The sequence below is a fragment of the Rhyacophila brunnea genome, unplaced genomic scaffold, assembly GCF_057557595.1.
Source record: "Rhyacophila brunnea isolate RB1 unplaced genomic scaffold, BYU_Rbru_1.0 scaffold_16, whole genome shotgun sequence".
Classification (NCBI taxonomy): domain Eukaryota; kingdom Metazoa; phylum Arthropoda; class Insecta; order Trichoptera; family Rhyacophilidae; genus Rhyacophila; species Rhyacophila brunnea.
In genome coordinates, this window is record NW_028232816.1 from 7,811,914 (window position 1) to 7,837,683 (window position 25,770).

The 25,770-nt window shown below is 33.9% G+C and overlaps 1 protein-coding gene and 1 non-coding gene across 4 annotated transcripts in view; one reads left to right on the forward strand and one right to left on the reverse strand.

Moving 5' to 3' along the window:
* The first annotated feature begins 592 nt into the window (after positions 1-592).
* Positions 593-665, forward strand: TRNAN-GUU (transfer RNA asparagine (anticodon GUU)). The gene has a single exon. It is a non-coding gene; the product is annotated as a tRNA-Asn (tRNA).
* Positions 666-6,179: 5,514 nt separating this feature from the next.
* The window catches only part of fdl (beta acetylhexosaminidase fused lobes), a 259,655-nt gene continuing 240,064 nt past the window's right edge, over positions 6,180-25,770 (reverse strand). For all 3 annotated transcript variants that reach the window (XM_085943750.1, XM_085943751.1, XM_085943752.1), the window contains 2 exons: positions 11,879-12,079; positions 6,180-9,645 (listed from right to left, as the gene is read on the reverse strand). In XM_085943750.1, the coding sequence (XP_085799876.1) occupies positions 7,914-9,645; positions 11,879-12,042 (1,896 nt within the window). In that variant the 5' untranslated portion in view covers positions 12,043-12,079 and the 3' untranslated portion in view covers positions 6,180-7,913. The remainder of the gene's footprint in view (positions 9,646-11,878; positions 12,080-25,770) is intronic.

Here is a 25,770-nt window from a genome sequence, read left to right on the forward strand (position 1 = left end):
CCTCGGAACCATGGTAAAAAATAATACTTATGACGTGTCGTAAAGTGTAAGGCCCCGTCCAGCGGCGCGCGCAACTCAAACGTATAACCGTGAGTGAAAATGTTCGTAGACAATGTTGTTTTTTGGTTATACGTTTGAGTTGCGCACGCCGCTCAACGCTCCGCCGAACGCGTCCACCATGGACGGGGCGGGCCTAAACCCCGGTTTTCGCCTACGGCGCTGACAATATTGATTACACGCCACAAGTTTAAAGATTATTCCACTTAGCGTATTAACCAGGGAGATAACTAAACTTATAATAATATTAATCACATATTTGTGGTATAGGTATAGATTGCATAAATATGAATTTCAGAAAATTAACAAGCTCTTCGATTCCTAAATTTTACATTTTCAGCGCTGAATCCACAATGTGTACACAGTACACACAGATTGTATGACGTCTACGATGTCTAGAATCTAGATTGATGTAATGTAATGATAAATTTTTTCATATTTTTTCATATTTTTTTTTTTTTTTGAACAGATTCTCATTTTCCTATTTGAAATGGTCATAATCAATAGTAGGCACTTTTTTTCGCAATACCCATCTGCCTTCGTGGCGCAATAGGTAGCGCGTTCGGCTGTTAACCGAAAGGTTGGTGGTTCGAGCCCACCCGGGGGCGAATATTTTGCATTTTCATATTTTGATTTTATTAATTATTATCGTCTATTATACCTGTTTTTTCTTCAATATTTACTGTTTTATTTATTAACTTGGCATTTCCTTGGTATAATTTGTTCATTTTGATTTTTGGGTATATGGCGATAGAAATTCGCATTCACTAATGTCCAAACTATGATAAAATAGAAAGCAGATGACTATTAATTATTACGTGTTAATTAAATATATTTTAAAAAAAATTAAATAGTACTTTAATATTATAATAAATTTTATAATATATAATTTATTATTAAATATTGTATTTAAAATAATATAGACGTCATCACGTGCTGACATCTAGGAATAAAATTAAAAACTTTAATAATTTTTACTACTAGATGTCAGTGCACTTTATTAAAAAATATTTGAGATTTTAATTATAACGATTATCGCTAGATGACACTACTAACACATCTATTTTGTTTAGTAGTCCAAAAACATAATATTATTATGTTTTTGTATTAGGTACTATACAAAATAGATGATTTAAAAGTTATTATCGGTAGAGCCCTATAATATAAATATCAATCTATCTGTCTATAAAAAGAGATAGATTTACGCACAAATTGAATCAATAGTCATCAGATCGACAACGCAGGGTGGGTTCAGGCTTTATTCTACCATTCTCTCCATCTGTCCCTAAAGTATAGAATGTTCACCCTTCAATTTTTAATAGCTGGAGTACAGTTCTACAAACTTATCTAAAGAACAGTAAAAAATGGAACTACGAACTACCATATGGACGCCATTTTGAAAACGTCATTCGAATGTCAGATTCTGTCCAGTTGCGAGTCTTGATTGTTCGACAGTGGCTCCCCCATCCATTCTTTAGATAAGTTTGTAGGTCTGTACCTACATTCCGCAAAGCTACTGAATAAGCTTTCGAGGTGTAGGTTATCCCCAACACTACAAGTGTATCGCAAAGCGTGTTTTTGGTTCATATTAAAATGTTAAAGTACTCCACTCAGCACTGACATGATTTCCACCAAGAACATCAGTCAATTTCCTAGACATAGTACCTATTCACAACAGAGAAATTGACGCTCAACTAACTTGAGTAAATCAACTCGTAGTCAAATCCTGTCATAGGTTCGTTATCCCTCACATAGAGGCTAGATTTCATAAGTACTGTTACCAACTCTTCCCCACAAAAATATGCCAGATGAAGAGAACTTATATAGCAAGAAAAAAGACATAGACACATCGTCGGTGTTTTGCAAAAAGGGTGAATCAACCATTTTGGCGAAATCAAAATTTTAATGAAAAAACAATAATGTACCTCTCTAGCTTTGTTGTATAAAATCTGCGAATTTGTATCTCCACAGGAAAGTACTTAATCGTAAGGGCGAATATGCACATAGTGTTACGAATAAAAAGCGAATGTGACATATTAGGCCTTTAAAAAAAATTATATTATAAAGACAGTATACTTTTTACGCTTTATAATAAACCTGTTCGACATTTATGATCATCCACAGTAAAAAAGTTAAAAATCCTCCTCCATTAAAATAGCATTTTGGTTAATTCGCCCTTTTTATAAAACACCGATGATATTTTTAGGTCTTTTGAAGAAAAATCTGGTGCATTCCAAATATTTTATTTGAAGAAAAATTGAGTGGTTCTTAAACTATTCTAGGGTAAATTGTTGATAAAATCTGTTTTCAATAGTTTCAAGAAATCAGGATCAAAAAAAATCTAGTACTTTTGTAAAAAAATTATAGTACCTACTTAATACGAAAAAAGCTAGATATAATGCTACATATCAGATATATTTTTTGTAAGCTTTTACGAGTATATAAATACTTGCCTTTGGGTTTGTACATAGGTAAAAAAGCTTTACCTACATATTATATAAATATGAATATCCTCTGCAATGACATAGTTGAGAGAAGGTTCAATAAATCGGGGAATCTCTTTGGCCTCAAAACATTATTTCGTGAAATAATAGACCAGCAAGTAAATATGGTTAGTCGTTTATTATAATATATTCAATATATCGTATTAAATATTATAATTTCAATATATTCATAATCACATTGTTTTAATTGATTTAATAATTTCATACATTTAATATGTTAACTATTCTAGAGTAGAGTATTTTAAGTTGTGCTATTTTAAGGCTGTGAAATTTAGTTACATACATTTTATAATATTACAACCAATAAACTTAACGAAAATATTAACATTTTAAGAAATTATTATTTAATGTTTAGTGTAACTACAATGCTCTGTGACTGACTATAATAGCATATTTATTTTTAAATCACAACAAAATTATAACATAACAAGAAAATAATTCAAATAGACTTCATAGTATCCATTGGCGGCTTAATCCGGAAAAAACTAGCAGGTCAATTTTGAATATATTATATTAATTTGCCTTTTCGTTGTATACTGAAAAGACGTATTGCAAATTGACTTTTTATATATTTCAGAATAAGTGCTAGAAATTGTTATAGGTAGGTACCTACTTACCCTTCAAAAAATGTCCGTTTTTCATAACGCCAACCCTTCGTTAACCGAAATTGCACACAACGCGTTATAATTTTTTGTAAATTAGGTCCACTTTTCTTTATTTGCTTTTTGAAAAATCATCAATCACACGATTATAAAAATTGTCTATTTTTCCCACATATTTTTTTTTCAATAGTGAGGATTGCAAGAGCGGTCAGTCTATCCTGGCCCATCGTATTGCGTAGAAAGGTTTTTATTCTTTTGAGAGTGGAAAAACATCTTTCACTTTCAACTGTTGTCATTGGTATGACGCAAATAAATTGGAGAACTTTGATCGACTCGGAAAATGTTTCGTTGAAATTATTGCTGAGTAAAAAATGTAGAAGAGAAACTGCACTATTAGCGCCATGCAAATCATCTCGTTGATAAAACACCAATAATTCATTTTTTAACTTGATTATGTTTATTTCTTCTAACAGTTTTACCAAATTTACTTGACGTGTGGGAAAATTATTTTTAAAATCAGTGTAATTTTCTTTATTGAACAAATCGGATATAATGAGATGATCGTTGGATGCGAATCGTGCTTCCATTTCCATTATAATTGTATCACAGACTTCAATTGCTACTGCGTACGTACTAACTGCTTCACAAAAATATTATAAATCACTAAAAACCAAACGTTGTGTGTATATGCAATAACTGCACCAAAAACTCCTTACATATGATTAAAATAACCAAAAGCATTCGTCAAAACCTGTCAACGAATCCGAACCGCATACACAGTTGCGTCTTGAGACCAATTATCTAGTCAGTGTTATCATTCTGTTTCATTTAATTAGGTGAAAAAATCTTTTGTCTCACACTCGGGCATTGCCGATATTACAGTAATTCACGCACCGTTACAAGCTTCGATCTCGTATTTTGTGTTATATCGATCTCTGTCTTATGTATGAGAAACGAGAGAGAAAATTTTATAAAAATATTCAATTTGGGTCAATTTTCAGACTGCCGGCGAACACAATATTTTTGTTCGGGGAATTATCGCCCAAACAAAAAAAAAGCCCAATAGACAGGGTTGACACAATATCGCGCGCACTATAATTTCAAATCCACCGATTATTATTAATATTATTATATATGACATTGCACATATTATTAATAGTATTATGTCGATTGTAAGGTATTTATTTTGGCAGGTCAATGACCGAATGACCTAAGCATGGAGCCGCCAGTGATAGTATCTATCATATTAAACAATACGCTAGTGGCGGTGAATCTTTTCTACTCGTACAGTTTGATGGATGCAATGTCAAATAGATAAAATGTGTTAAATACAGCTATTTAACCATTTACTGAATTGTTAGCAGATACCGTTTTATAGAATCGATGGTATAAAAAGGGTTATAACACGTTTAGGTATACTCGATCACGTATTTCAGTTATTTTATCACCGTTCAAATGTTTTAACATGTATGAAAAATCAAAACCTTGGCATTTTTGCTCTCTGATTCAATATGTCATCCCGTTTAGAAGTCTTGGTCCATTTTTAAAGAGTATTTTTATCATTGAATTCATTGTGATGTTGACTTTTGCTTGAACGGCGAAAATTTGTTCACCACCACTGTTTTAAAAAATCAAATAAAATGACTAAACCATTAATAATACGGAAATCAGTAAATTTAAAGCACGCATAGGAGACTTTATTTGATCTATGGGTGAGAATTCATACTGCCATCTTTTTAATGCAAAGGTGTAAAAATTATAGTATTTCTGAAACAAACAGTACAGGAACAGTTTTCGCCTTGAATCCTTCAAAATTGTAGTACTTTTGGCATTTTTGCGAAATTTAAATTATTGTACCTATGGTTGGAAACACTGGCTGCAAAACAACATGAGACGAGGAAAATAATAACAATTTTTCAAAATTACAATATCAATTTGTATCAATGCTTATAGAAATTTAATATTAACTCAAAATTAAAAATATATGTGAGGCCACATAAGTGGACCAAGTTTTGTTCGGATATCACGGGTTGCCCATGGCTGATTTGTTGCGACATACAAGGAAAATTAGATAACAACAAAATGTGCTGCGTTTAATTAAGCAAATACTGGAGTTAACAAAATAATTCTAAATGTGTTTAAAAAAACTGTATTGTAACAATAATTCTTATATTATCACAAAGCGTAGTTAATAACATGTTTTACTTGTATGTTTAGATAAAGCAAGTTTTACAATACACAAAATAGATAATATTATATATGTTTCATAATTATAACTGCACTGTTACACCAAATAAACCGCTGGAGAAGCTGGAGATTGCTCACAAACTGGGAGCAATTAAAAAATGGAAACCGGAGATTCGTGGCAAAATAAATACTTGACTTCAGCCTGTATTTTTTACACCACAAATTTTGAGAAAAAAGAATATGCCCAGATGGAAATAATAAAATAAAAATATATAATAAATGTTAGGTGCAGGTTTCCTTATTTTTGAAATGACATATTTGTTTGGTAATCAGCTTATATATCTGACATTAGTAAAAAATATTAATTGGAGTTATTTGAACCTTACAATTAAAAAGAAATAATGCACGATTGATTAATACTTTCAAAGTGAAAAGGAATTTTCACTCAAATCTCAAAATTATTTACAATGTACATTCTTTATTGCTATTCAGTAATTTATTAAAAAAATAATAATTACCATTAAAATCCACTATCTAATTATGTACACATAACACGATTTAAAATCCACAATATTTTATTTATTACACTTTTATGGATCCACTATCTACGACTATAATACAAATAGTCATGCGCAGCACATGTGAGCAATGAATTTCAATTCAATTTCAGTAAATTATTATAATTAAACAGAGGGCAAAAATAACAAACAATGAATTTTCATAAAAGTACCCTCTGGAAAAAAAATTTTTTGAATGAATATTTTTATCCAAGTATTGGAATTGTTTACTTGTTAAAATTCTTGAATATATTTTTCACTCTTTTGATTAACCTTTCTGTTACTCTGCTAATAAACTCCATTCTGTACTGTGTACGTCACTTTGCGTCACCATACTAGTTTCACAATATGACAGAATTTTAAATTGGAAATGACGGGTTTTTTTCAATATATATAAATAATTCTTTTTCATTATTTGCTATATAGGTGTGTTGTTGATGATTCTAGGAATAGCTAAACTATGAATTTCACGAATGAAGTGCATATTATTTGAAATAGATATACAATGCTTGTCAATAAAATCAATTTGCTGGAATACCTGTCTCTGATACTACGTGTGCAGTTTGATTTCTGTATCGGGCAAAAATCATATGTTGTCTTTTTAATGTGTATTTGCTTAAGAGAAAGGGTAAGGCGGGTGCCTAAACACCATCGTCCTGTGAAAAGCTGTGTTAACGTTCACTCCATGATGAGAAAAAAATGATATTTTACCGTATTTAGGAGACAACAATGATTTCCAATCAAAATTTACTTTTATTTTTGTAAAATGTCTTATTTTTTTTGAAGTAATTGAAATAATAGTTAAACACAGAGAGAGCTCATAAAATTATGAGCATTTTTAACGTATATAATGAAGCATACAATTAAATCAAAGTGCAGTGTCGCGCTCAGCGTTGGTTGGTGCAACATTGTTGTTTAGAAAAACAATCTGTTAAAGAGTTAAAGCATGCAACATAAGTGGTATTAATTTACTGAATAATAATGACGATCAGAGACTTTATATTATAAAAGTTGCTAGAAATTGTCAAAGTTAAAATTCTGAGATACATATTTTAATAAATTTCACATTGCTCACAAGTCCTCGCAGAACGAATTAAGTATAAAAGCACGGCACAGTGTGATTTAAAGGAAAAAATCGTTGCTCAAATATATTATCAATAATCGTTCACCTAATTTATTAAAATATCTAATTCGGACGTAGGTCCTGCATCTCAGGTATTCAATTTTGATCTTCCAATTATACAATTTGTTCAAAAATCAATCACATTACAATTTGATCAAAGTCACAGAGATTCAATGAAATTGTCAGCCAGTCTATTAAAGATAATGTTGTCACTTTTTACCACCTTCACGGTTCATCGGTGGCAGTCGGATTGAGCTTTTCAAAAATCGGCTAAACGTGTGACTGTTAATTGTCTTCTTCGCATTTTTAAATAAAATGGGGTCTCCTGACTGTTGTCTGACTATGGTTTTGGTACATCACACCAATAAAATAAATATAAGTAACTTTTATTTGCAGAGAAATTTTATGCCACTCACAAAGTAAGTTTTAGGTAGGTAATTGTGTTTCCATTATTTTCATTAAATCTCGATGACTGTGTGGCATCATAAAACTTAATTACATTATGATTGCAAAAACATTAAATATTCCAATGGTAAAACAACAGTTGACCAGCAGCAAATTTTAAAAATTTGCTGGTTTTTACTGTAATTTAATATTGCAGAGAATCTAATTTCATTAACAATTTTTTAATACAACATAATAAAATAACGACATCAATTTCTCCGAAAACGAATTTCATGGCACATATAAAATTCCTACTTATAAAAATCACACACCAATAAAACCAAACTCTCTTTCTTAGGTGCATTTTCTCTAGGCTAATTACAGTCTCTTGAAAACTATTTCGATATAATCAAAGTTCCACTCGGCAATAACAGGATCCTACTTGCAGGATATTAAATATAATGCTAATTTGTTAGTCGTTTTGAGTACCTAACTTAAGTTATACCAGGCACAAAGCGGGGTTTTGTTGGCACCACTGAGGCCACAGGGGAGCGGCCTTCAATCCTCGATGGACAAGTCTCTCTCGATGAGTCTGCAGCCTGGTGTACACGTCTTGCGGCGAAGGTGCCGCTTCCAAAGGCGGAGGATCAGACCAGAGACGTTCGGCTAACGCGGCAGCTCTAGGCCATATCCTCGCATCAATGGAAACTTTATCTACTTGTTCAGTCCATAAACAACCTTCGCCTCCGAGAGTTAGCTTCTTCGAGCCTCCCATTTCTCTTGACCACGGTCTATGTCCGTAGACCGCTTGCCAATTCTTGTAAGGACCGCAAGCACCGGGTCCTGAATCTCTCCAAGATCCGAAACCACAATCGAAATACCAGGCGTCTACGTGAGATGCTATGACCCTGTAGTCGTTGTCTAATAACTCACGATTTTCTGGCCACGTGGAACCGCCCCACATTTGGACAGCGAAAATAGAACGGTCGAAGAACTGCGTTAAATAAGGCCTCTTTGAGAGATCACTGGACCAAACGACGACAACTTTCGGGACCTGTCCACCATTCGCTTTCACCAACCTTTCTAACGCCCTTAAAGTAAACTCGCCCCACAAGTTATGAAGATCCGTCTCGTTGAAAAATTGTCCCCAACAGTCAAGGTTCACTTCGTCTCCGCCAAAGTGGAAAATGTCTGTCGTGTGCGTATATTGAAATATATCACGGTACAGTTTCTCTAACACATCGTACGTATGGTCGTTTCGGGGGTTTAGCTGTCCGCACGGAGGTTCTCCGCAAAAGTTCTGCCACGGCTGTTGATCTATGCAGAGAGCCAGATCTCCCATGCCATTGGCCGGGCCCCACTGCCAGCCGCTTCCCGCGTGACCTGGTGTATCAATTTCTATAAGAACTCGAATGCCACGTATACGAGCGTATTGTACAATATCTTCAACGTCTGTCACAGTATAAACAAGATCAGGTGAATACGCTCCGTGTTTTGCTAATTGGGGTACTCGCTCAGAGAGAAACGGAAAACTTTGCGAATCTGTCATGTGCCAATGAAAAGTGTTTAACTTAGACGCCGCCATGCCATCTAAAGTTCTCTTGATAGTGTCCAACGGAAAGAAGTTTCTCGCAGTATCCAGCATGATTCCGCGGTATTTAAAAACAGGAGCATCTTTTACGGAAGCTGCTCTTAAAACCCTCAAAGCGCCTCCGGCCAGATCGTCTGACCAAACAATCTGCGAGAGAGTTTCCAAGCCATGTCTTGCTCCAAAGTAAGATTTAGCGACAATTGACGCTACGACTGAATCGGCATCTGGTCTGACAACTAATTCGTAACCCTCATCGGTGTCCAGAGTCAAATAAGTGTCGGACGATTCGTTGACGCTAACTTTGACCAAGAATGTTTGGATAGTCGGAGCCACCGTTGGCAGTTCGCCTTGTATCAGTTTGAGATTTCGCTCGAAGACGCGATAGGACTCGGCGAGTAAGTTGAAGATCTTTCGGTTGGGAACGGCGACGGTTTCGAAGCGAAGAATGGAGGTATGGATGACTGCGGTGGTGGTGCCGAGGCCCACCGAACCCGTGGGCTGCGGCCACAGTTGCGTGGAGTGGCAAAGCATGTTGCAAGTGTCGAGGGACTGCATGCGAGACGCCGGGACGGAAGGTTCCGCGGAAAGGCGCTCGCAACGGCCATCTCGACACTGCCATGTCCATTTTGGTTCTGCTGGGCTGAAATTATAAAAGGAAAATCATTGATATCATTGCAAAAAATAAGCAAAATTTAATGTGGGTCCACCGGTCGACAAAAAAAAACATATCACGTCACCTATGAAAGGGGTATACAAGTGCTACGCAATAGCGAAGACTAAAATAAAGTTATTAAAAAATAATTTAAAAAGAAAATTTACTCTAAACATAATATATTATATACCTATAACAAGAGAATTTCCAAGACTTGCGATATGTCACCAGTAAGTTGAGAAATTAATTCTTGAGAAATTAGTGACGCTTTTAAATATTTGGGTTGGAAATCGTAACGAATATTTGTATGTGCATATAGGTATGTGTAGAGTTGGAGAATGAGTTGGGATTTCCCATCCCGAATCTCGAGAATTGAAATTTTTAACATTTCGGGAAATCCCGGATCTCGAGAATCTTTTCTCGGGATTCGGAATTTCTTTATTATCAAATATTAATTGAAAAAACGATTTTCTATATGAAAAAAGTGGACATAAAACACAAAACGTTCAAAGACTGATCGGGGCATTTAACACAATTAAGCCAAATTCGACTCAAAATGAGCGCAATTTTTGCAACATCAGGGAATTTTGTGTCTCAAAAGCGTATGCGATTGTTAGACGCAGCGATTGACAGTCTGTGTTTTATGAAATTCTATTTTAATAAGTAATGTTTTGAATTCTTTTCGTTTTCCTACTTCTATTTTGTTTGTCGTCTTAAATAAATAAAAAAAAATCATAGTTTTTGGAATTTGTCTGTTTCTACACTGATTTTAGGATTTTTACAAGTTTTTTTTTTTTAATTTTCCGACATCTCGGGAATTCTCGAGAATTCTTTCTGGAAATCCCGAATCTCGAGATTGAGATTTTCTCGGGAAATTCCCAACTCTAGGTATGTGACCAGCGCTGCACTTTGGGAGAAATATGAAGAATCAGTTTCTTTCTGTAAACAAAATTAATATACTGATGGATTTTTTTTTTCATTTGTTTTAATCGTTCACCTCCGTTAGCAGGCAGTCCTCTGGTGTAACATATGAAAATCTTCACGAAGGTTTATCTTTCTCCAATATCAGCTGATCGTGAAAATTAATCTTCAGTTGTCACATTTTTTCTATATTATCGCCTGTACACGTGCATGGATTTACTGGCAGCAATAGTGCGTAATTTAAACTTTCGTGACAATTAACTGTTTACACGTAAAAGTGCCGACTGTCTCTCCAATTCATTCTTTAAGAGTGAGCGAGACGCGATGTTGCCATTTTATGGTACTACTTCGTACTATTTGACAAGTAGTGAAAATCGGTCAACCCGAAAATTTGTTCGTAATTCGTATTTTTCGTTCGAAAACATCCTACTATCGCATGAAAATTCAGAAGCATCTAAACTTTTTTGATTCATGCATGCAATCTTGCCAACTGCATAATAATACATGTTTAGGGTCTAGGACGATTTGGCACCGGACAACTGGACGCCACGGAATTCGAAAATAAATAGACGTTAGGTAATTATAGGTACTTTAAAAAAATATATGTAATATTATAAGTTATATTTAAATGGTTATATTATGATTTAATAGTTGGTGAGAATGTAAATATGCAGACGTAAATAATGATTTAATCGTGCATATGTTTAAGTTCCAACGAAAAAAGAGTTTTTTATTTTATATAAAGCCTTAGGCTTGTAATTCTCAATCCGCAATAAAGAATACATTATGTTAAGAATAAAATGAATTAAAACTACTAAGTAGTAGATAGAAACTGATTAAAATACCTCGTCTACGTTCTGTATACGTGTCTACGACAGTGCGGCGTCCAATTGTCCGGAGTCCAGTCGTCCCATTCCCCATGTTTACCCATACATTTTCTTACTGACAACAATAAATCCATGTAGTGTAAACGAGGTATAAGATTATTGTCATTATTGGCGGATTGGAAAATAAATAAATACATACATTCATAAATAAGTAAAAAAAAAATCTAATTAAAAAATATTTTTTTAGATAGGTACCTATGTGTTATGACATGACCATCTAAATTGGATGCAGGTGACTTGGGATAGAGGACAGTGCTTGCGAATGGACGATGGCCAGTAGTGGATAAAAAACGACTGTAAGAAGAAAGAATAAGAATAGTAGGTGTATGGAAACTTGGCATTGGATTTTAATAAACTACGATAAAAAATAAGGAAACTGGCAGATAATAAGTAGAATATTGCAATCGGCCTACCCTTTGGCTATGTGAAGAACCTGTTGTGCGCGTACCGCCGGCAGATAGTCGAGCGGGGTGGACTTCCTCTGCCAGTAGAGAAGGAGGACGAAGAGGAGGGCCGCAGAAGCCAGCAGAACCAGCAGCAGCCGGCGGAGGTGTACCACGCCCACGCCTATGCCCATCACCGCTGCGACGCCAACGCCCCTATCATCGCTTGCACTGCAACATAAAAGAGAAACATTGTTAGTCATGCTTGCTGAGTCTCCAACAGAATTGTATTTAAGAGTGACTACTCCATATAGTGGCATATTTATTAGATTAGACCACCAAATAAGGGGTTTATTTGTTTTTATGTCGTAAACAACACTCGGGCCAGATTTACACTTGAAGGGGCTATGGGCTAATACTTATAGGGGACTCCAAGAAACCCGACAAAAATCAATATAAATATATTTGCCTAAGTAGGTACTGAAAACTCTTATATAGGGTGGGGCGTGGGAACTTCCTTTTTTGAAAATGAAACAAAAGACTTCACAAAAGATTTCACACTTTTTTATTCTTGAGCCATTTCTCTGAGAAAAGACAAAAAAAAAAACTCATGGATCATAGTCAAATAACGGTCTGAATTCAAGGTTACAGCACGACCGTTTTCTTGAAAAAAGTAAGGGCCGATGATCCCTACTCTTGAAGTTACACACCATACCGCGACACGATCTGAATGAAGGGGTCTATCATGAAGTACCCTGATTTTTTTTTCACTCCAGTACCGCATATTCTGTTTGTTAACACAGCCACTAAGATGAAAATGTGCCCCGTCAGAGAAGAGCACAAGTACGTCGTTGGGTAAGGTGTCAACCAGCAGCTCACATGATGTTTGTCGGGTTACACAATCACACAAACACAAACCTTAAATCCAGCCCCTCTCATTGAGCCCTTCCTCTCCCCTCTGTGACTTCCACTAACTTCACCATGCCGTTTAAAAAGGAAATTCCCACGCACCACCTGTATATTACAGAACAGCTGAAATATAATACGAGACTTGCTCAATATATTTGATTCGCCTCAATATATTCGAAAATGGAGTGTAGCGAACCACGCGAATGTTTTGGACAGAATTTACATGATTCCAGACTCGTAAAGTATCAAGTACCTATAACATATGAATTTACTAAGATGTCGGCTTTAATAATAATGCTGTCAATTAGTGTACAAAGTAGCAAAGCTTTTGCAAAGTGACTAATATTGATAGAAGATGCATTTTCGATGGGTTTTAATTAAAAGCCCTGCACCTGGACAGAAACGGCTCCGTGTATCACGTAGCGGGGCGCTGCGTCACTCTGTTTGCTTGTTCCTAATTTATCTTTCATAAGACAGCTTCTAGCCGGGAGAGAATTGTTTGCCCGCGTGAAATATTGCGCGGGTGATATACTGGAAGGCAATTAAAAGGGAATGAACTTTGGCAGATTAAATAAGCGATACGTCATCGTGGAAAAACACACTTTCGTCTATAATAGTCATAAAAATATGACGCCCGAAACAAAGGTACAAAAGCTATAAGTATACATACACTTGATTCGATTTCCTAGGATTCAAACGGTTCTAAGTTTATCTGCCTCGTGGCCTGCTAGAAGGTTACAATTTAAGTTTCGATCTTTTTGGATGGTTGAAGTTTGTAACTTAAAATCCTCCATAATGTTAAATTTTAATATTCTAGCTCATTTTGAAATGATAAATCTAGAGCAGTGATTCCCAAAATGGGGTCGAACAGAAACGGAAGTGGGTGGTTGGGGCGTTAGAAGATAAGAGTGTAGTGGGCCAGTGAAAAGAGACGTTTCATCTGTATGAATTATTTTATGTATATTATAGTGATAAGATTTTTTAATACTACCTACAACGTCAAACACCGAAGTTAACCAAACACAGAAAAACATACATGCTTGAGAAAATCACATAGATGAATAATTATTGTGGCCACACCGAGAATCAAACCCGGGACCCAATTTTTGGGCAGGCAGTGACTTCAACATAATTATATTCTTTATTACGTACATACTTAACAAATTATTAATTCAAGACGTACACAATATGACATTTAGAATAAAAATAATAAGTAAATCGAGGTATAGTATAAAAACAAACCAAAGAATAATCTTATAGAAAACAATACAATTGGACAATGGAAACATTATAAATCATACATCCCATTTAAATGACTCTCCATCAGTATTTGTCATTTTATGTGTTTTTATTTCAAGTGTTCTACCTGTAGATAAAGAAACATCACATTTAAATAATTTTAGCCAAGGCATGTCACTTTTGATACATTCTTTCTTGTACGCAAAATCAAACAACGCATATTGAGAGTTCTGTTTTCAATTTCAAATTCGACATAAGCGAACAAACAGCTATTTTTTAATATTGTTTTTTCTCTGTTATATGCTTTAAAGGCGGGCGGCAGTCCAAGAAAGGTTGGGAAACTCTTTATATCGTCTCTGTTTTGGCAGAATACACTAACTGGAGAATACTAGTTTTGAGTAATTTGACTTTGAAGTTGTTAAAATGTTTGAAATAGTCTATCATGTGAGTTTATGAAGTAATCGTAAAAAGGATGACTTTAAAATAAAGACTGTTTATTTATTAAGAAGGTTTCCAGACGGTAAAGTTTGAAATAAGGAACATTTTGGTATAACTAACTCAATATGTCATTTTTTCGAATTAGTGTCTTCTGCCAGAACAGTGACGACATTATAAACCGGAGAGACACGTTGAACGTAGACATCAAAGAACCAAACAAAAGAAAACTTCAATTGGGGGTGGTTACGTACATAGTCATAACTTAATTATGAGACGTGTACAGTATGGATCTTAAAATAGCTACCAATGTACCTACCAAAATTTTGAACGGTTAATATAACTAGATTACAATTACTCTGGTACAAATTAAACGCTGCATTATGAAGCGAATTCGTCCACATTGACGTGCCTAGCAAAGGGCGTTGGCGTCATAAGAAGGATACATTTTATAAATGTTGCTATATAAATTTTTCAAAAAAATGGGTTTATTGATTCACTTATATGGAAAATGGATGAAGAATGTAATAAAATAATCTTGCTGACCTTGCTCTTTGATTCGTTATTTTTCTTCATATTTATATTGGACCACGATTGGCAGCCCAGGATTTTAAATGTACCCAAATTCCGACACTATGAAAACTAATCCTAGACCGATGTTTGTTTATTATAAGAATATGCGGTGTAGGGCCGGTTCAAAAGAACCGTACTCTACTACAGCAGAGTACGGTATTTATTCAAAGAAATGTATAATTACAGCGCACACGTTTATAATTATTTATATGTTATGCAGATGTCGATAAGTCGAGAATCAGAGTCCGAGCGACGATGATCTAACATTTGCATAGCGGTAGATACCACAGAACAGATATTAAATAGAATTTCGATATACTATATTCAATACGCTGCATTTTGATGTAGGGTTTTGAGTGTATGAGTGTACTACGAAAACGAACCACGCATTATGGACGTGCAATAGTGTGTGTAATTCACCAATATTAAATGAGCGCCAATGCATAAACCGAGGGCAGTTGTCAGTATTCGACGTATGACGTATTCTTGACACGTGTTTAAATTAATCCCAGATTCTTCCTTACTCGAGATCGGTTACCTGCTACTCATAACCCGTTAGGTATTTCAGTTCCCATTATTTCTGAGTTCCCTGGTAGATACTATGCTATAATATGCTATATATAAAGCTGATTATCTATCCATTTAGTCATCAGCTCCTTGATAAGGGATCTTTGATCGCTCGCGCATTCTGTGAATTTGGCTCACCTGCAAGATTCGAATCCATCCAACATATGGGGGGGGAGGGGGGCGAACGTTCTAACTTATAGTCTATTTTTATATATTATTAATAACCATGTCCTTGCTCTTTCGTACAAGGTAATTGTTAGTAATTTTGAACCATCACAAACACCCAGGCTTTGAGAAACTCACTTAAATATATTGTGTCCTCACCGGGATCGAACCCAGAGCTCCCGGATGGAAGGCCAGCGCCTTACGTACTGCACCACGAGAGCCGTACAGTATATTACGGGCATTATAATTTATATAGTCATAACTTAATTAAATTAATGTAAACCTGATGCACGCCATTGATTACTAACTAGCGTGCAACTAGAAAGTGGTAGTTGTTATCTTTACAAGTTGTATGCAACAACTTGCTTCATCAGGCTTTAAGGGTAATAAGTTTTCCATAGTGACGTACACACCATCCCATGTAATCACAATACACAATAGGTTTAGTTGGAAGATTGGCAATAGTAAACAAAGAAGATTTAACCAAAATTGTCTTTTTCTTCTGTGTTCGAAAACATTACATAAATCATTATCTTTTGATGAAGTAATTCTGAATAAAGACAAACTTGTTAATGAATTATTAAATCTAAATAAACATAGGTATAATATCTTCCAAGTATAATTAAAATGATACATATTTGTAGCTATTTGTAAATTCATTCGAATGTTGTAAATTAAGATACAATTAACTTAGTTACCTAATTAGTTAACTTCATTTATTCGAAAATTTATTAATGCTTTGTGATTGGTACGTGTGATATGTACTATTTTACATATTTTATGCATAACCCTAACATACATAAAACAACTATTAAGTTTGATAATATTTTTGACATTGTGGTTGTTTAGCCAAAGCGAAAACAGTCGTGACTACTGGACATTATTGTTGGAATAACGTAAATGGTAAAAATAAGCAAATCGACAAGGAATGTTACATTTTTAAATCTTGTGAATAATTCAATGAATAAAAAATAGCTTAATATGAAATTATTAGCAAATGAAAGCCTACACTAATCTAACATTAAAGTTTGGAAAGATCCTGACATAGTGTATAATATTTTTGTGGGATGTCCACAGCCTACCTCCACTATGATTCCATTTAGGCAGGGTTTAATTGAATTTTAAAATCTAACCAGTATTATCTTCAATTTGTACTGTTAGTTCAATGAAAACAAATACATATGTAAGTATAACTGACAAAGTTTCGTGTGTACTATTATGTCGGATCTTAACAGTTTACCTCTACCCTTCGCCACTGCTACCAAATATCCTAAGAATACGACAATCGTCATCTAGCCAAAAAACGTTATTGTATGCTATTTCGAAATTCTGTGAAGTAATAATAAAATTATTGTACCAATGAGAAAATGTTCTCTAAAGTCACGAAATGGAATGTCTTTCTGTAATACGTATACTGTCGAGCTTTTCCTGGATAATGGATAACGGCCTGGGAAATTCTACACTTTTGTATTTTGATAATACGGCCAAGGTACAACATTCCAATAAAAAAAAAACACGGTCATTTAGAAAACCAATATCACGTCAGCCATAAATTTTCACTAGAACGATTAAGTAAGTAGGCAGGTTTACTTGACAGTAAGGACAAAACTAGTCACCAGATTTTCTATGAATTTCATTTGCTTCTCCAGCTACCAGGGAAATTAAAAAACCAACGAAGCATATTTTTTCGCGAAGAAAATCCCTAAGTACGACTTGCAGCGGTGCTTAATAGGGCAAATCTAATTCTATTCCAGTCTATGCTATATGGCTTAATGCACTTCATGCTGCATTTATTTCTCGATTTCCTATCACGACCTACACATTTACTTGGCTATGAAGAATTCGATTTTTTTTACAAGGATTAAAAAAATGAGTACCTACTGGAAAATAATATCGATTTCTATACATAAAAATGACGCTATGATAAAAATAAACAATTTTTCCTTCTAAATTACCCTCCCACAAACATGGCATCCGTATTAAGTCACAGATAGTGGTGATTTTTTACGGGTTTTGATTATTAGCCACAATTGGCATGGAGATGGAAGAAGCAGGGATATATACCGTTTCCTCGTGTCAAGCCTATCATACACCATTAGCGATGAGTGCAAGATTAGTAAATGCGCTCCTTAAAGACATAGACATTTTCAATGATGTACTTTGCATTTTGTTTTTGAAACTTTATTTTTCTGCATAAAATTGTATGTTTTCTGTTTTCAAAATATTATTTTTCTGTATATTGTCCTTAAGTATGTTTTGATTTTATTTATTTCTTCTGTTATTATTATTATTTTCTATATTCTCTTCTTCTCTCTTGTTAGGGTAATATTTTTTATAATGTAAATCTCATGTTGTGTACGTCTTGAATTTAGATTTGTTATGTCCACAATGTTTTGTATTCTTAAATTAATAGCATAGTCAAAGTAACTACACAATGGACAAATAAATTCAAAAGGAAAAACAATCGCTTTATAATATTGTTGTTTCGAAAACAAATGAATCTCATCCTAATTATCATCAACATCGTTAGCCTGTCTCAATTCACTGCAGGATTAAAACCTCTCAAGCCTCAAAGTCGATCACAATCGCTATCACGAAATTTCGCCAAACCTTAATATTTCGTCAATCCAACGTTCCTTGCAACGACCTTTCGGTCGTATTATTTTCCTCGGATACCGCCGGATTATCGCATTCATCCAGTGGCCATCCTCTCTGCGAGCTATGTGTCCAACCCATTTCCATTTAAGGGTTTTAATATTATTATTCAAGTGCCATAGTGTGGTTTACTTCGTTGTTTATTCGATCATTTTCATGTCCTTGTACGTGACGCCCAACATACACATATCTACATTACGTTGAAGTTTTGCACAGTGTGGCAAGGTACAATTTAGTTGATTAAAAGTAGTCATTATTTTGATACTATTTATTGATAATCATGGCCCGAGAGCAATTTTGAAATATGATTAAATTGTAGTACCTATACCTATATTACACTTTGTCAAGAAACTTGGAAATGACAATCAGGACTAACGCAACAAAATTAAAAAGAGAATCGCTAGTAAGTGATATTCAAGTCTGCTTATATAAAACAATGTTGAGAGTAATAACTGACATTAATTCCCAGAAATTAGGTATAGGTATTCAGAATCAAACGAAATATTTTTAGTACAATATGCGAGTTGACATCAGCTGGCGACGTTACTACCATGAGCTTTATAAGCTTTTTGATGAACATGACAAAATGACAAGTATGTATGAACAAGAATCAAGAAAGCACCAGACGTTTAGTGGCCATAAAGGGAAACAGAGTGCGAGGAGATCATTCCACGAGTGATCGAGTAGATAAGAAGTTGGCCAGGGTCAGTAGGAAAAGACTAAGATCATGAACCATTTTATATAATCATTAATGTTAAAATATTGAACCTACTTAATTTTGAAAAACACTTCTGAGAAAATATAATATAACCAATAGAAAAAATCTTTTTGAAAAAAGTAAGACACGAAGTTGAAGTAGTAGCTTGATTTGGAAGAACACTGATGAGCAGGTATTAAAATGGCCAATAGTTAAAGTTTGTCGTCATTAGTATGTCACCTCGTAGCATAGTGGATAATGCGCGGATTGGGGCGTAAACCCAGGAGATGCAGGTTCGATCCTGCCGGGTGTCTTACTTTTTTTAAAAGATTTTTTCTATTGGTTATAATATATTTTCTCAAAAGTGTTTTTCAAAATTATGTATGTTCAATAATTAGAATGGTACATTCTTAAATCTTGTGAATTATTCGTTGAATAAAAGAAATAGTTAATTAAAAATGTTATATATGTTATAATCATAAATGGGTAAAACTGATAACATCAGTAAATAATTGAAGGAGAGGGAATTCCCAGTAGAGTTTCGGATGGGCTATAATAAACCAGGAATAGGACATTATCTTTTTTGTCAAATTGTCTTTTAAACGACGTGGCGTATATTATTTTTTTTGTATCGTATTACGTTGAGATGCTATCTTGAGAGACATAATAAAAATAGAAACACTTTAATATGCTGCCACGTTTACGTTTTATTGCCGAATTTTATTGAGACAGTTTTCCGTAAGTATGTCATGACGGGTCGGACCTTATAAGCAGGTACGTATATTATTAATCTTACAACATATTGTCACTGCCATAAGACTATTAGTTACCTACCTAAGTATGTGCAGTAGGTATAGATCTCCATCAACATCAACAGAAAAAATAAAATAAAACTGCTTACAAGAACACATTCTATTTTATTTAGAATGACCCAAAGGTTGTCTACGGTATGTAATTAAATTTATTGATATCAAGGCGTCAAATGATGATCTTTTGGTTATATTTCTGTTAAATCAATCGTTGACTGGCCTAAAGTCAGTGACGTCCCTAGACACAATGCCGCCCCTAGGCAGCGCCAAAATGCCACCCCATTTTTAAACAGTATTTTTTATCACCCTTCCTTTCATGAATCTAATATCTAAGAAATGTGTTGTATGGATACATTTCTAACAAAATATATACCTACCACTAAAACTAACAAAATTTAATTTATAAATATTATTTTCCCAAAAGTGGGGATTTTTTTAACGTTGGTAATACAGTGGTTTCTAAAATGTCTTTTTTGCGATATATTAATTTGCTCTGTCTTAAGGAATTAGGGCGGCCAACGCAACTTCCATGCGCACTGGTTAATAAGTCAGACTGTAATTATTTGCATATCTGCACATGTCGTTCCTGGTTACCAAGGACGTCTAAGGAAGTAAACTAGACATGGGGAACCCGACAAAAAATTACAGTCTTGTTATGCCTTTTATGTTCATTAATACTGTTTGTTTTCGTTATTACAAAGTTTATATATATACCAAATGATTCGCCTCGATTTGCCGCCCTTCGAGTAACTGCCGCCCCCAAGCGTCGCTCAATCTGCCTACCCCCATGAGACGTCACTGCCTAAAGCTCGTGTGTATAATCCAGTTTTGAGAAATTGTGAATCAAGTCACGATAATTTTTATAAATCTTACGTATGGATTCTTAAATTATAAATATTCATTCTTTTAATAGTTTACATATTAACATATTAATCTAAACGTTCGTTCAACCACTGAAACATGACCTAAAATTTAATAGATACGCCCATCTTTTTATGATATTCAAACTCATATAAAGATATGGAATATGGGTTTTCAAATTTGTCTCCCAAAAGTTCATTTGGTCCAGATGGCTTGCCACCTTATGTTGTTAAGGGCTCTTACGAACATATATCCTTTCCGCTTAAACATATATTTAATTTAATCATAGCATCCAGCACCTTTCCTGATGCATGGAAAATAACCCGCCTAAGGCCGCTTCATAAAAAGGGATCTAGATCAGAGATCTCTAACTATAGGCCAATAGCAGTTCTTTCGGCTCCATGTAAATTATTTGAATCGATATTACATATAAACATCAACCGTCAAATAGACTCTCGCCTCTCCGATTCGCAGCATGGTTTTCGACTTAGGCGGTCCACAGTAACAAATCTTATAGTGTATAATAATTTTATTTCAAATTCTATGGATAAGTCAATTCAAGTTGATTCTGTGTACACAGATATTTCCAAGGCATTTGATCGTGTTGATCACGATATTTTATTACAAAAGCTTTGTACATTTGGCGCGTCATATAGTATAACATGTTTTTTTGCTTCTTATTTGAAAAATCGCCGTCAATTTGTTGATTACCATGGGAATAAATCGCGGATTTTTAGAACAAACTCTGGTGTTCCTCAAGGTTAAAATCTTGGCCCAATTTTGTTTTTAATATTTTTTGATGATATTGTCAAAGTCATAACCAATTCTTCTTGTTTGCTATTCGCAGATGATCTTAAACTTTTTCGAACTATTGAAACCCCATTATGCTGTGCGATGATGCAGTCTGACTTAGATGCTATCTCGCAATGGTATATATTGAATAAACTTGAATTCGCTACCTCCAAATGTAATATTATTTCATTCAGTCGTTCAAGGCACACCTTATTGTTCCCATACACATTGTCTGGTATAATATTGAGTAGGGTAACGGAGATAAAAGATTTGGGTGTAATGTATGATGCAAAGTTCACTTTCAATCAGCATATTCTTGACATCAGTACTAGATCTAGCAAAATGCTTGGTTTTGTAATGAGGGTTTCAAAATCATTCGAAAACGTCCGAGTGCTACGTACATTATACGTATCATTTGTGGCGAGTATTCTTGAATATGCCAGCATTATTTGGAGTCCTAATAGGTCCATCCTCACAATTAAGTTGGATCGAGTCCACAATAGATTTCTTAGATTTCTCTACTTAAGAACATACGGGTTCTTTCCTTATGATAATGACAATAAAATGAATTTCCCGACTCGTTTTCTTCTGGGTATGCTATCAATGCAATCCCTGTCTACCCGAAGAGTGATTGTTCTTTTAAAGCATTTCTTTTTACTTCTTCGTGGGTTCATTTACAATCCGTATATACTGGCAAATATTAATTTTCATGTTCCCACCAATATCACTCGTAGCTCCACGGTCTTCAAGATACCTCGTCGCAGGACAGATGTTATGTTTCATGATGCTGTGTATCGTGCAATTAGCTTATTTGATGGCACCATAAAGGTTGATTTGTTTTTTATTAACTATATAATGTTTGTGGACGTATTAAATAGGCAACATTTATAATTGTATAAATTATCATATTTCATTAATATTTACACATGCTGTATTTTTATTGTTATTTGTAATTAAGGGGGGACATGCTCGTCGAAGGTCAAAATTGAGTTTTTATTGTATTTTCAAACCATGATCCTGGACACTCCTTAAACGTTGTAGATAATCTATTTATATAATTTTGAAGCCTTATTATCCTTTATAGTTATTTTAAACATTTGATGACTGCATGAAGTATTTTTGTTACATAAAATAGTATTTTTTTAAACCTCTCGCTCTAATGTTTTAGAATATAGTCATATTTCGGTACAAAACTGTGCAGTGGTGTTAAGATTTTTTACATTTATTAATTTTTAAACGCATTTATAAAACCATTAGTATAATTTATTACGAGATAATTTTTGTAAAATATTCACGATAAAAAATTATTTTGATAATCTCTGTGATCCCAAATTTGACAAGAATTAGGCATTTTATTATTCAAAAAATCGGCAAGATTAACACATTTGAAGATGATTCTAAATATATTTATTATAAGCTATGTCTTTGACCATTCAAGTGTGATAAAAATCTTATGAATAATGATTGCTTTATAATAATTATTGACCTAAGAATAAGGTAGTGTTTTTTTGAAATACGCCATTTTTTTTGTCATTCCCTAGTGGTTAAGCTACAACATACGGCCGTAGCCATAAAACGACAAACTATAATTAAAGTAAGGAGTAAAATTATGTTAACGCGCGTGTTTGAACATGTACCTAACCGAATTTTTTTTTATTTTTTTTTAAACGGTACATGTTCAAACACGCGCGTAAATATCATTTTACTCCCTACTTCAATTATAGTTTGTCAATTTATGGCTACGGCCGTATGTTGTAGCTTAACCACTAGGGAATGACAAAAGAAATGGCGTATTTCAAAAAAACACTACCTTATTCTTAGGTCAATAATTATTATAAAGCAATCATTATTCATAAGATGTTTATCACACTTGAATGGTCAAAGACATAGCTTATAATAAATATCTTTAGAATCATCTTGAAATGTGTTAATCTTGCCGATTTTTTGAATAATAAAATGCCTAATTCTTGTCAAATTTGGGATCACAGAGATTATCAATATAATTTTTTATCGTGAATATTTTACAAAAATTATCTCGTAATAAATTATGCTAATGGTTTTATAAATGCGTTTAAAAATTAATAAATGTAAAAAATCTTAACACCACTGCACAGTTATGTACCGAAATATGACTATATTCTAAAACATTAGAGCGAGAGGTTTAAAAGAATACTATTTTATGTAACAAAAATACTTCATGCAGTCATCAAATGTTAAAAATAACTATAAAGGATAATAAGGCTTCAAAATTATATAAATAGATCATCTACAACGATTAAGGAGTGTCCAGGATCATGGTTTGAATATACAATAAAAACTCAATTTTGACCTTCGACGAGCATGTCCCCCCTTAAGATATTTTTATACATTTGTATTTATTATGTATTATGGCGCATTGGCCAATAGCTGTAATGCCGTAATACTCTTTTTATAAATAAATAAAAAAAAATAAAAAAAAAATATGTTAACATGAGGAGAAAGTATAACTTTATTATGATTTTTTTTCCTTGAGAGAAATTTTGATCTGAAGTGTCCAGTTTTCCAGAGTAATTCGTTTACAGCTTTCTCTTATCTTTTTTTATAAGGCTCAACACTTTAACCTAAAAGTAAATATGGATCTGACGAAAGCTTTTTAAAATATAAATCCCATAATATTTTAGATCTTCCAATTTTTTTCTTTCTTACCAGTCGTCAAATGTACCTTTTACGTTTTCCATTATCGATCGAAATATAAACACCGGCTAATCAAAACACCGCGAGCTAAATGAAATTAAGGGGGGGCGTGAAAACCTCCAGATGGACAAACCATCGCTGATTGGACCACGTATGACGCTGTCCGGCATTCAAACAAATAAATTATTCACGTCGTAACAGCGCGTACCGAGGAATCCATATTACGACTTGATGCTATTATAGTCAAGGAGCAGAGATCTACAACCACATCATTTGAACCAGTAAAATTGACAACGTTCCTTTGAAGCGGACGAAACCGGTCCTGATTAATATCAAACAAAGTGGAATCTGTACTAAATATTGTGTTTAATTTTAATTAACACTATTTCTTCTTAATACGTCTTCAGATAATTTTTGATGAAGGCATCTTCATCATCGCTTATCTCGTATTTTCACAAAACTTGTATCTAGTCTAGTATGTTGATCACTATTTATTGACCAATAAACGAGCTTGTAGAGGTATTCATACATAGTGGATATTAAAAAAATAAAATGCATAAAGTACAAAGCTTCCAAGCACTACAGAATTAAACTTGGTAAAATATGGCTAATCCAAAGGGTTTTTTTTATATTGAGGGTGGGTATTAGTTACAAAGTCACTTACTAGTTTTTGGAAAAATATACCTCAAATTTATGAAAGTAACTTACTTTCCAATTAGTGTCCTTAATTCAAAATTATTTATTTGTTAATACATCATAGACTTTGATTAACGTTAAAGATGTTCATAATATGGTTTTAGAGAAAGTTATCATAAAAGTAAAAATAACATCTTCGCTCCTAAGAAAAGCATATCATGGGCTTTCACAGAGTATACGGTACAGTTACCATCCCATCGGTTCCTTGTACTGGATCAAATACACATTGAAAAAACAACATTATGCATTTTTATAATAATTATACAAAAAACCTGTAAGAAGATTGATCAGTCTTCTGAATGAATTTAAATAATCCATAGGTATTTCGAGAATTTTGAAAAAAAGACTATTTAAACCGATTCTCAAGTAAGTGGAATATATTGCTATCGCTCATTTCTCGAAATGCGAATATATGAATCGAGAGACAAGTAGTTTAGTAGTATAGTATAAGAAATAATGACAGACTAGGACGATTGACGTAGGTATAAAATGTATAATAGGCAAACAAGGGAGAAAATAGCACGAATGACGTGTTTTGTAAATTAATACGTACATAAGTATTTTGTTTTCAAACTAAGGTTACAATTATTGTATTGTCATCTCTAATATAATGCAAAATTAGCTTACTACCTACGGGACCAGAATAAATGTTGCATGTTGTGGGAATTGCTATTTGGTACAGTCGAGTCGAGTTTAGACACTCGCCTCGGTACCTTAACGAATAAATGTCCGGAAATTTGTTCGAATGCAGTTCGCCGTATCACACTTCACCGTGAAATGTTGTATCGGAAATATATTATGGTCGTATATTAAAGACCGTCAAACCTATTTTGGGTTATATAGTACTGAGA